The 13,543-nt window shown below is 32.1% G+C and overlaps 1 protein-coding gene and 1 pseudogene across 3 annotated transcripts; one reads left to right on the top strand and one right to left on the bottom strand.

Annotated features, from left to right (window-relative positions):
• The first annotated feature begins 2,157 nt into the window (after positions 1-2,157).
• Positions 2,158-4,068, top strand: LOC111300473 (CASP-like protein 1F2). 2 transcript variants are annotated; one of them, XM_089747461.1, is made up of 4 exons: positions 2,158-2,289; positions 2,812-3,083; positions 3,207-3,327; positions 3,561-4,036. In XM_089747461.1, exons 2-4 carry the CDS (start codon positions 2,851-2,853, stop codon positions 3,783-3,785), a joined length of 579 nt encoding a protein of 192 aa, XP_089603587.1. In that variant the 5' UTR covers positions 2,158-2,289; positions 2,812-2,850; the 3' UTR covers positions 3,786-4,036. The 2 variants fall into 2 exon arrangements, with proteins under 2 accessions (XP_089603587.1, XP_022751841.1); XM_022896106.2 differs by lacking the exon at positions 2,158-2,289 and having other exon boundaries at positions 2,337-3,083; positions 3,561-4,068.
• A 127-nt stretch (positions 4,069-4,195) lies between these two features.
• Positions 4,196-7,984, bottom strand: LOC111300921 (uncharacterized; annotated as a pseudogene). The gene is made up of 11 exons (XR_016329828.1): positions 7,159-7,984; positions 6,845-6,919; positions 6,700-6,758; positions 6,470-6,605; positions 6,311-6,357; positions 6,155-6,221; positions 5,372-5,470; positions 5,068-5,157; positions 4,809-4,963; positions 4,611-4,712; positions 4,196-4,503 (listed from the first exon to the last, which is right to left on the bottom strand). The product of XR_016329828.1 is annotated as an uncharacterized LOC111300921 (transcript).
• Positions 7,985-13,543: the final 5,559 nt, after the last annotated feature.

The following is a 13,543-nucleotide window of genomic DNA, read 5'->3' as shown; positions in this document are numbered from 1 at the left end:
GCACATCCAGACTTTTCTTCAAAAATTAATATAAAAAAAAAAATATCTTAATGGTAGATTATTAGTATAAACACAAAGGTTAATGTTGAATTGATTAAGCTTATCAGTGGTTTGCCCAATTAATTATCATAAGAATGGAAAAAAATGATGGCGTGGACCATTTGTTGGCCCAATCTCAAACCATAGGCCTAAAGGGGCCCATTTTGGACCCAGTAGGAGGTAGTAGGGTTGAGTCCAAGTCTATGACAACTTTGGGCCCAAATCATCAAAGTGGCAGATTGGTTTTTCCATAAGGATTTCAGAATCCAATTGATTAAGGCTTAATACATAGGTAACAGGCATAACCTTGCTCTTACGTCTTTACCTAGTTCTGCCTTCGTTTAAAATTTTTTGTTTCCTGTCTTTGGTCTTTTTGTTACAACCCAAAAAAGTGATGGAATTGAACACCTAGATTTGGTTTGTTCAAGTGTGAAGATAGAATTTGAAAGGCAAGTAGATTTTATTGACCAAAAAGAAAGATAAAAGGACATTGTAGACCAATGCACATTTAATTATGGCAAAGAGACAAAAAAAAAAAGTAGTAACATTTGGTATTTACCATAGAAAAGGTAGTTGAGATGGGGTTATTGTTCAATGTTCTATACTAGTCTAGTATGCAGTTTGTCATCATGCATTTGAATGTGAGGAAGGGACCATTTTTTTTTTTTATTATTTCTGATTTCATTTCTTTTTCAATTGAAGAATGTTTTGGATCTATTTGGATACACCAAGACATCCAAGGATGTGCATGAGATGCTATTATGTATATGTATATGAATGAAATCTGTCTTCATTGAAGCCCTCAATCAAATATGTTTCCATAGCTTTGCTTTTCCCTTGCCAACTCATAAAAATTAGTGCTTGGCAATTGGTAGGAGACGATAGTACCATACATTATTTTGTTTTATTTGGACTACTTTGAACAGTCTCGAAAACCTACAACAAACAAAACATCCACCCCATGCTCTAGTTAGAGATCTGATGCCATATTCAAATAGAGGGGTGCTACAGTTCAAATAAAAGCTTCACTTTTATCGTTAAGAATGTTAATTATACTCATATTCAATGAAAAATTCAATTTTTTTTTATCAAAATAGAGATCGATATGAGTATTACATTATGGGTATAACAATGAAACTGTATAAATTTTAAATTTTTATTCAATACAGGGATAAAGATAATAATATAATATTTATTTTATATTCATATCTTACATATATATTTGTATATATTAGTATATAAATTTTTATTAAATAATATAAATTATTATTTTAAATTAATTAATTAATATATTTTTATGAAAAAAATATATATTTATAAAAAATTATCTAAATATACAAGATAAAAATAAAAAAAATTAACAAAATTTTAGTTTTTAGTTTTTTTTTAAGTTATGAATATAAAAATTATTCATACTCATTAAATACCTGTAAAAATAGAGATGAAAATAAAAATAAATTTAAAATATTTATTAAATATAGATACAAAATAAGTATAACATAAAAATTTAAAGATGAAGATGAAAAATATCCTACCTATTGATATCCCTATTTATCACTAAATTCAAGAGTTAAGCCCATGAGGCAAATATTTTAACTTTTGAGTGCCTTGTGTTAGTTTCTTGTACTTTTTGGGATGATTTATAAAGTTTGTTCTTAATTGAAAAAAAAAAAGAGGAAAAGAAGTAAGAAGTAAGCATGCAATATATACAGGATTTTGATTCTTGACCGGGTCTAAAATTACTGTATAATCCTATACGTGTTTACTTGTAAGTTCAAGAGAAAGAAAAAACAAAATCATTTCATAAGAAAAAATTGTGCTATCTTCTTGTAGTATGTTCATTGCTTGTTTTCTTCGATTAGTGAAATAGCCCTTTTATCCAAAGAAGAAAAAAAAAAAAGAAATAAAATGGTATTAAGTTAATTTTCTTGGTGCAAAAAATTTCTAGAGTATATACTAACTTTCTCCACCTTACTCTTGATGCATTTTAGGGTTTTTTTTTTTTTTTTTTGGATTTTAGGTAAGCTCTTATAATCACAAGAATGAGACATGGCATCTACTTTCAATAAAAAAAAAAAAACAAAAATACCCATATATTTTTTTTATTAAAATACATTTTTCTTGCAAAAACCAGTAATTAAGATTGTTTCCTGCTTTCCTCAGCAGTTCCAGGAACTCAAATGCCTTGTTGTCAGAAGTAATTAATCTTTTTCCACTGCAACATCTCCCCAATTTTAATGATTTCTGCAGGTTGGTACAAGCCCCTTTCATCAATAACTTGTGGACAAGAAATAACACAAAACAAAATTTCCCTCTACAAGAAAAAAAATCCCATTGGAACAACAGAATTTTGAAAAACTCCACACCCTTTTTTTAATCTTTTTTATTTTCTCGAAATTCAAAGTTGTTTAAATACATGATAGTTCATAATCATACTCCCGTAAGGCAATCTTTTGTTGGACTTGAGCTTCAAAGATTTTTTTAATTTACTTTTTTAGATTACTAAAGTCTTGAATATAGTTTCCTGACACAAAGGCAAAGATTCCTATTTATTTAATAAAAAAGTATTTATTAAATTGGCTTGCATTTTGATAAAAGCCAATCAAGACTTCCAACCAACTAGATACTATCAATTTTGGCGAGTGTCAAGAGATCATAATCCTCCTCTAACTCTTCTTCTCTGTTTATCAATTAGTGCATCTCTTCTGGTTCTGCCAGGTAATTCCTTTTCTTTTTGTGCCTTTGGTTTTTCCTTCTTCCTGTCCGGTGCAGTTGTTTTCTAGACATTCTTGGCAAAGGAAGGGTCTCTAAATGGCACCTGAGGTTGCCAGAGATAAAGCTTCATTTATGCTCCAAGCCAAATCTCTGGGCTTTCCAGTGTCAAACACCTCAAAAAGAAGTTTCTTTATGGCTCAAATCATGCTCAGGGTTTTTGCTGCTGTTTTCACTTTGGCTGCAATCTGTGTTATGGCCACGAGCTCCCAATCCATCATCCTACTTGGCTTCACTATTAAAGCTCGCTATAGCTACTCATCTGCTATGAGGTAAACACTGGTTTAAATCAGTAGACACTAATTTGATTTTTTTTTTTTTTTTGGTCTTTCATTTGCTTATTTGGATGGCTTAGCAATTAGAGTAACCCCGTTTCCTTGTGGTTTTTTTTATAGGTTTTTACTTGTGTCAGACGCTACTATATGCACCTTCTCTGTAATTTCAGTGATCTTTGTTTACTGTTTGAGCCGTTCAGCATCAAATTTTAAGAACTTTTATCTGTTTTTGCATGACATGGTAAGCAAATTTTTTATTGAAATGGTGAAAATTATGTGTCCTCTTGAAGACTGTCAGAAATCAATGTCTAATTCTCACCTTTGTGAGAAATAATAATTAAGGAAAATTCAGCAATTTTGAGTTGATGATCATGTTTGAACCAGGAAAAGAATGAATGGTTTGATGGAAAATAGTAAAAGGTCAGTCACACTTTACTAGCATTCTCATTCTCAACAAGTCTTAGTGTATTGCAGGTGATTATGGTGTTGGCGATATCTGGATGCGCGGCGGCAACGGCAGTGGGTTATATCAGTAGATATGGAGAAGGAAAAATGGGTTGGATGGCTATTTGTAATCGTGTGGGGAAGTTTTGCAATCAAATGATGATATCCATGGTGTTGTCTTACTTGGCTTTCTTTTCCTACTTTGCTCTTGCCGTTATGTCCGGCAAAAAAGCCGTGTATCAAGCCAATGAATGAGCGCCAACTACCAAGACAGTGGAACGCAATTGGGTCCTTGAAGATAATGGAATGCAGCAGGAGTTTGTTAAACTGCTGTAATCCCTGACTTAGACTGCTTTAGGCTGCTTGTTATCCTAAGTAATCCTGGAAGTTTTTTCTCAATCTTGGCTTTAATATTATAGCTGTAAAATTTTAGGAAGAGATCAAAAGCCTGCATATTTAACTACTCAGTTCAATGATTCCTGTTACTGTAAGCCAACATTATCCAATTTCCTCATAAAAGTGCCTGAGTAGCATTCAATTGTTTGTTTGGAACGAATTTTAAAGAACAAAAACATGCTAATTCTGTTGATCTTTACCGCCTGGTTTATTGGGTTCACCATCAAGTCTTAAGTAACATCAATGGGGCCGCCACAAAACCAATGCCAATGATCAATATGAAAGTAAAACTTTAACAATCATTGCTTGTGACTATCTGTCTTACGATATCAGATAAGCTTTGTGTAAGAATGTTAACTAGTTTCCCAGGCTAGAGTAGAGATATAATGAGAAGAGTGTAAAATTCTTTCACTCTGTTTCAAGCTCATTCTCAGAGTCTTTGAGATGTTCTTTTAGGGGCTGCCTCTGGTTTTCCCACTTTTCACAATCCCAGGCTGGATCAATTCCAGGTAAGTCATAGTCATCAGGTCTCAGTGATAGTTGGAAATCTGGTAGGTCTGGTAATGATTGGAGGGCCCTGCTTCATCACCAATATTTTAAAATTTATCATAAATCCCTAATCATTTATTGACAAAACAAATTAAACTCTAAGCTGCAGAAATGCACGAGTCAGAAAGTGCTTACTTCTCTTGTTCAAAGAGGTAGCCATACATCTGAGATTTCCTTGATGCTACTTCAGGTATTTTCTGATTTAAATGCTTCATAGCTCCCCAAAGTGGAGGAGCCCTTTTCCGCCAAAAAAAAAAAAAGAATAGATTTGAGAAGACTGACCCGAGATGATACCATAACACAATTGTGGATCTTCCAATGAGTGAAACTAACCTGGTTACTGGAGCTGCAAGGCAAAAGCTTATGCAGGCTTTCTTACTCTCTATCAGAAGTTCTTGTGCAACTAGAAAACAGCATACAGCACTAATATGACAGGTCGGTTCATTGCCATTGTCAAGAACTAGGCAATGGTAGTAGTAAGCGGCTGCCTGAAGATACGATTGCTTAAAAATTAGATTCCTATACAAAATTGAGTGAAAAGCTGGGATAAGAATGTTTTAGTATTGGATTTGCAATTGATTGTTCTCAAAACCTTTGCTTCAAGAAATTTCCATTTGATGAACCACATATGTTTCTTTCCATATCCATGGCTTAAGTCACATCCAGACAAGCATTGATAAGCCTGATTAAAACAGAAAAGGAACACATTAAACTATGAGAAAGAAAAGCAGTTATTATAAAGGTTAATAACAAGGCAAAACAGGCAATCCAGTTCGAGATAATCTATTAATTGCATCAACTTAACCAATGAATTCCGTCTATGAAAAGGCTGAAATCTAAATTCAGACAGCAATTGAGTGACAATCTCAAATTAGGAAATAGAAATAACTACAAACCTGACTGTAATAGATCAGCTGTTCACAGGCCAACCTCCTCTTCACTGATAAAGAAGCCCTTTGGCTTTCAACAGCCAAACCCAGCTGTATTTCAGTTCCCTGAATCAAGATCCATTTCCACGAATATGTCAAGAAATCAATGTATCATGGCTTAATTACCTTGCTAAAATAGTGTTATTTTTACATAGTCATAACATAAAATTGGCCACCGCATGGATTTTAGTTTCCCATTTTAAAAAAAAATTGTTTATTTCTAGAAAGTCCTATAACGTACACAGGTGCACTTCACAACTACAGAAAATTTATCTGCAACACTTACTACTAGTGATGAACATAGATGAAAAGTTCTAGCATATTCTAAAATGGATTTATATTTGATGTACTGTTAGCATATAAATTTTATACACTGTCAACGAATTGAATAATGCTATCTCATTAATAAAGTGAATCAGATGATGTCATCTTATTAATAAGTAAGTTTTTTTAAAAATATTAATTTTTGTATATTTATTTTAAGGGTTGATATTTATTTATTAATGAGATAACATCGTCTAATTTACTGACAGTGTATAGAATTTATACGGTGATAGGATATCAAACATAAACTCTTCTAAAATTGCAAACGGTTGTCATAGAAGAATAATGCAGATTAGGAACTTATTATATACACGGCTTTAAAAAATTTCATCCATTTGTTATTTTAGGCGTCAATCAGTGTTCTATGTGTAGTCTGTCAGTAATGAAAAAGGTCCAACTTTTTCCACAGACCCCAGTAAGGAATACCTGGCCTAATGCTTGGATGGAAATAGCCTCTAGGACACCATCCTGCAAATCTTTTGACGAACTTTTCCTGGGAATATTGATGAGATGTTAATAAGAAGCTTGAAAATTTGAAATATGTAAAGAATATTTTCAAGGGCTGTAAATCTATATATATACTTGATTTCTGCTGGTATGCGATAAATCAACAGCATCTCTCTTACAATCTGATGGTGATTATTGCAGAAGATTGTTCGTGATTAGAAAAGAGTTAAGTAATCATAGTTGAAATTGCCAAATTGGCTCCCTAGAAAAGCCATATAAGTGAGAAAAATAAACCTGTAGATACGACCCTAAAGCCAGAACCAGAATAATCCTTGGGGATCGTAAGTGTGTCAGCCTCAGATAATGTGAGCATAGCCATCATGTGAACAACAGATAACAATTCAAACCAGGCATTTGCTATACAAGTCTCCTGCACATCGCAGACTCAATTAGAATTCACAAGACCATAAATACCGAGGACAAACTTAATAGAAGAAACCATAATGAATTCCTGATAATCTTACTTGTCGTCCATCTTCTAAAATTTTCCACTTGAATTCCACCAAGTCCACAAGACCATGTTCTGTAATATAGACCCTTTATTCATCATAGGAACAGGGATAAACATGGATACAAAGGGGAGAGGAAGAGAGCAGCAGATTTTGAAACCTTTCTTAGTAATTCCAATTAGAATCGACAAGTACTCCTCCAGTGCCTGCCGCAGTTCAGTAATACCAGATCCACCTGCAACATCCACAATTGCGCTTTAGATAGGAAGACTCGTCATAATACATTGGCTAGGCTAAAAAACAGTGAACATTCATAATTCCAATAAGCTTACATGATAATACGTGACCCTAGAGTTAAAGGATTTGTTCTTTTTCAGGTCCATTAACTTTAAATTTTCCAACATTTTCTTGCAGATATAGGAAGTAAAGAGGAACAGAAAAAAAATGAAAAACAAGAGGATCATAAGGCTAGACCAGTGTTCTCTGCAACCAATGCAATCCGATTCCTAAGACAAGATAATCTGTCGATAAGATCACGAGGAATAAGACCCTTGAGCGGTCTTTGAAGATCACATTGTGCTGGAATTCTCATAGAAGGAACAAATACCACCACTTCTGGGATATTCAGCTTCTTTTTCCTCCCAACTCCGTACACAGAATAAGTGCACCACATCTTTTTCCCTGGGGATTCTTCTAAAAAATAGCATCCTAAAAAATCATTCAAATTATTTATACTTCAGATCCATAAGTGTTCCAATAGTGAAATTATGGTAATTCAGGAACATATGGACTTGAGCAAGTAAGAACAGAAAGAAGCTTGAGCACACATAATTGAGAGTTGAGACATATACTTAAGACATGCATACATCTGATGTTTTCCTTTTCTTTTTAAAGCAGTTTATCTTGAAACTCCGTATTTTGTTTTTCTATTCCGTGATAGAATATTGATTAGGAAGGTTAAGTCTTGACAAGAATGAAACTAACAATGCATATGAACATTAAGTAGTAGATTCAAGTTCAATAAATAAAATTTAACTTTCAAAACAACATCCGGAATTATGTAAGAAATGGAAGAGAAATGAATCAAAGCAGTAAAAACAATACTGGTGTACTATGTATAGCAGAGATCTTGGAGTAATTCACTGTATACGGAGAGAGGAGAGAGAGAGAGTGAGAAAGAGAAATGAAGCTTTGAGGATGCAATGGAATGCTGATATCTCCATATCAAGAGAGAGAAAAGAGAAACGAATCTGGGAATAGGAAGATCCGGGACCGAGGCATATCTCACAAGGCCGAGACGTAGAAGTCTTCATTGCATTGTTAAAGGTGCAAATTGAAAACTTCCCATATAAAAATACTTATTCGTTTCTTTGACGCAGCTGGTTATTCCAATCAGAAAAAAATTCAAAGAAACACATCGCCGTTATCCTATCTCAATCATACATATGTAATATCCTTCACTTTTAAGAGTAACATTAGACAATTACAGAAGAGTAACTATTAAATCCTATCATTTGCAATAGTTTCAATTGAATGAAAAAGGAGAAAATGATAAAAACTTTATTATATTGACTTTTAGTTTACAACGAGGCTTAAAGCAAATTTATATAGAGGTAAACTGTTACAAAATAAAAAATACAATAAATAAAAATAATGATTAAATCAATTCCTATAATCATCTAATCAATATCTAAATCAATATTTAATTATATCTAATATTCTCTAAATCAATATCAAATAAATCTAAAATATTACTGAAATATTATTAGAATAATATCATCAATCTAAAATACTACAATAATATTATTGACACTCGGCAAACTCAAGATGTAATGTAGAGGCCAACTTGAGTTTGAAAATTTGGACAAGATATTGACCAGGTGGATGTGATTTGATGAAGATATCTACTTTTTGATCAACACTGGTAACAAGAATAAGTCAAAGAGTTTGAGCAAGCAGATGGTGACAAATGAAGTGACAGTCAATTTCAATATATTTATTACGTTCATGAAAAACATCATTATGAGCTATCTGAATGGCACTTTGATTGTCACAAAATATAAGAGTACTAAAGTGATTAAAAACACATATATTTTGAAGTAGCCATCGTAATCATAAAAGTTTTGACGTGACATCTGCAAGAGTTCGATACTCAGCTTCAGTGCTAGAATAGGACATCACAGTTTGTTTTTTACTTTGCCAATAAATAAGAGAAAAACCAAGAAAGAAACAATAGCCTGTGGTAGAATGATGATCAGTAGAATCTTCTACCTAATCAGCATCACAATAACAATGCAAGTTCAAAAAGAAACTACAGGAAAAATGCAAACTATGGTATATAATACCCTTGACATATTGTAGGATCTGGAGGACAACAGCAAAATAAGTAGATCGAAGAGCAGACAAAAATTGACTAACTAGATGAACAATATAGGCAATATCTGGAAGAGAAACTATCAAGTATATGAGATTACCCACCAGAATTTGATACAAAGAAGGGTTTAGAAGTAGTGTACCATCAGAAGGAGAAAACGTCAAATTCTATTTAAGTGGTGATGATGTAATCTTCCTATCAGTTAAACTAGCTCGAGCAATAAGATCATAAGCATATTTTGTTTGAGATAAATGTAAAATAGTAGAATCATTAGTAACTTTAAGGCCCAAAAAATAACTCTAAGGACCAAGGTCATTCATCTCAAACTTAAAATGAAAAAAAAGTATTTAGATCTTGAATACCATTTGTATAATTACCTATAATGATCATGTCATCCACATAAAGTAAAAAAAAAGTAGTACTATTATCAATAATTCGAGTAAAAAGAGTAGAATTACGATTACTAGATGTAAAATCAAGTTGTGCAACAATGGTATTATACTTCAAAAACTAAGTTCCAGGGGTTTGCTTAAGATCATATAAAGCACGTTAGAGATGATAGAGCATGTTATAAGGTATAAATGAACCAAGAGATGACTTTATATAGACTTCCTCGACAAGATGACCATTTAAAAAGGCATTTTTAACATCCATTTGAAATGTTGGCCATTTTCTAGCTACAACAACAGCGAATAGTGGACGAACAGATGTGAGACGTGCAACCGAGACAAAAGTCTCTTCGTAGTCAATGTCATATTCTTGTGTAAATCCTTAAGTAATAAGACGAGCTTTGTAATGTTCCACTGACCCATCAGATCTAGTCTTGATCTTGTAGACCCACTTACAATCAATTACTAACTTATCAGAAGGTCGTTCAATAATATCTCAAGTATGAGTTTTCTCAAGAGCTTGAAACTCCTCTGCCATTACTTACTACCATATAAGATTAGAAACAGCTTTATGAAAATTATAAGGTTCATGTAACGTAGCTAAAGCATAATAATAATAGTGAAAATTATGAAATTGAGTGTTGGGTTCCCTTACTCGGGTAGAACGATGAAGTGAAGATGGTATGTATAATGAAGGGACAACTATATCAATAAAAGCCTTAATCAAATCAGACATAGTAAAAATGTAAAAAGATGGATCACTGTTTGAGTCAGAAGTACCTATTATCTTTTCATTTAAAAAATTAATAGATGAATCTATAAAAAAATATGAAAAAGTACATGATGAATGTAATGAGGATACATTACTAAACTTTTTATGTTTCTAAAAAACTACATGTCTTGAGATGCGAAGACTTTTAGACATTAGATCATAACACCTATACCCTTTGAGTTCTATACCATAATCCAAAAAACAACACAATGTAGCTCTAGGTTCAAGTTTAGTCCTTTTATGAGTAGAAAATAGAACAAAGCAAGCATATCCAAAAACTTTAAGAAAATGATAATTAGATACCTTATTATATAGACACTCATAGGGAGACTGTGTGCTTAATACTGGTGTAGAAACATGATTAAGAGTATAAATAACAGTGAGAGCAGCTTCACCTTAAAAATGTTCAAGAAGAGAAGAGAAAATGAGTAGGGCACGAACTATGTCAACAATATGACGATGTTTTCTTTTTGCTCAATCATTTTATTGTTAAATATATAGGCAAGACCTATGAGGAAAAGTCTTATCATCCTTTAACAAGTTAGAAAACTCAAGTTTTGTATATTTAGTAGCATTGTCACACTTTAAAGTTTTTATTTTTCTAAAAAATTGAATTTGTATCATGTTATTGAATTCACAAAAAAATGGATAAAAGTTTAGTTCTTTGTTTGAATAAATATATCCAAGTATAATGAGAGAAATTGTTAATAAATATAACAAAGTAACGTGAATCCCTTAAGGTTGGTGTGGGAGCTAAACCCCAAATATCATAATGGACTAAATCAAAAGGAGTAAATGAGATAAAATCACTTTTATTAAAAGGTAAAGCATTTTGCTTTTCAAGTTGACAAGACAAACAATTGAAAATATCATAAAAAATATTACTTAAGATACTAGTGGAAACAAGTGACTTTATTGAGAAATAGATGCATGTCCTAGCCTAGAACGCCATAAATTTAAAGAAATTGAAGAGTTAATTGTTTAAGAAGTAGGACCAGTAAGCAAATGTTGTAGAATTTTCAAAGTTTCAAGTTTAAACAGTGTTCCAACCTTACGTATTGTTTCAACTTTCTGACCTGTTTGAGGATCCTGCACAATACAACCATATCATTGTGAAAAAAGCAAATCAAGACCAAAGTCACAAAGTTGGCCAACAAAAAGTAAATTTAAGGCAAGATTAGTAACAAGTAAATGTCAGATATACATAGTTTTGAGGTTTCAATATTCTAATGTGACTAGTTTTTAAGACAAATCCATTTGTTGTTTTAATGATTGAAAAATTAGGTATAGGTATCTTGCTTTTGAACAAGAAAGGGTCATCAATCATATGATTTTCACATACAGTATCAAACAACCAAACATTACCTAATGTGACAGTAGATATGATAGAAACATGAGATCGAGATAATACTTGATTGAACAAAGTTTAAATATCAGCGATTGAGATTATAATGGTCTCAGAAATATATAGTTTAGTGGTTGTTACCGCAATACTCTTGTTAGCACGAAGATCATGAATTTGACTACTATTTTAATAATATTTAGTTTTACACTTTTGAACGAAATGATTAGTCCTCTCACATCGTGAACAAAACTTATGAAAAGTAGAGCTAGTATTTTTCTGAGAAGCAGCAACAACAACAGTATCAATATTATGAGTTTTACTCATAACTAATCAAGTTTTCTCATATATCAATTTCATAAGAGCTCTTAAAAAAAAATTGAGAAGTTGTGAGTATTGATATAAAAGATGAATATTGAAGATGAAAGGAGAAAGCCAAAAATTTAAAGCGCGAAACCAAAAAATAAAGTTTAGAAAAAAGAATAAACCAAATATGGAAATAAGAAAATATTGGTTATTTCAAGGTGATTTACTTTCAAAATGAATTATGAAATAGCTTTGTTATCATGAAAAAGGAGAAAATGATAAAATTTTATTATATTGACTTATATTTTACAATAAAACTTAAAGCTTATTTATATAGAGGTAAATTGTTACAAAATAAAAAATAATGATTAAATCAATTTTTATAATCACCTAATTAATATATAAATCAATATCAAATCAATATCTAATATTTTTTAAATCAATATTAAATCAATATTTAATATTCTCTAAATGAATATAAAATTAATTTAAAATATTATTAAAATATTACTAAAATAATATCATTAATATAAAATATTACTAAAATATTATTAAAATACCATTTACACTAAAATCTGAGATAAAAGTATTATGATATGTTACAACTATGTATTAACTAGCAGCTAGTATCTAGATTTTAGATTGAATTTCATTAAAGGTGGAGTCTGGACTTATCTTGAAGCAGCTTGGTTGTTGGTGCGGATATGTTAACGTTATGGGTTCTGAAATTGTGCACGTGGGAACCAACCTTCATGGCTGGTCCAAATGACAACTGGTGTCATACACCGTACACGTTTGGTTTACCTTTCCTTACCAACAATTTTTCCTCTGAAACTTCAACCATGATTTGCCAAATCACTTTTTTGATTTAATTCTTCAAATATACTCTCACATTGATAGTGATACATATAATAATCCAAGCAGCGCTTGAAATGGACTACATTCAAATCACTCGCATATGACATAGGGACGTGGGCTACCCGCAATTATATCAGAAAATAACTTTGCATACATGTGACACTTGGGGGGTACATTCGTGATCTTTATATTCATAAATCCTAGCATTTTAATGTGGTGATTCCTATGCGAAAATTTGTATGATTTGCGTTTACTTCTGAACCAATAAAATATGATATGAGGTTCACAGTCAACAATATATACAAAACAATAAAAGAAGCTCAGCAGTTGTCGATGGATCAGCTGTCAACTCCACCACGGTTCATCAATGGTTCTGCCATAATCCTGGATGCAGTGTGTTACCAAAAATATCAAAATTACCACCTTCGCAGATGCACCATGTTATCCTGGACAGGATACAGGCTGGTTCGTAGATGAGAAATCCAGTGTTCTCAAACTTTAATTGGCAAAACAAGACAAATGTACCTACAGCATAAACCAGTGAAGTTTCTTATATTTTATAGTCAACCACTAGCCTGGATTTTGAGATCCATGGCTTGGTTTTTGCTTAAATCGATTTCCAAGGGCAACTTGTTAATTGGTATTAGCACATTCGATTCACGGGTTCCTAAATCAGCTCTTCAAGTATGCTAAATCTTTGTAATGTAAAAGTCACAAATCTCTTCAAGATTGTAGAAATATGCAAGTAACTCAATTCCATGGCAGCACCAATATTGCACTGGAAAACTCAAATCATGGAAAGGCTCTTCATGGTTGTT

Source organism: Durio zibethinus, chromosome 18 (assembly GCF_047325235.1).
Source record: "Durio zibethinus cultivar Kanyao isolate XHJ-2024 chromosome 18, ASM4732523v1, whole genome shotgun sequence".
NCBI lineage: Eukaryota > Viridiplantae > Streptophyta > Magnoliopsida > Malvales > Malvaceae > Durio > Durio zibethinus.
Note: the sequence above shows the minus strand (reverse complement) of the source record. Positions and strands in the feature narration are given on the sequence as shown.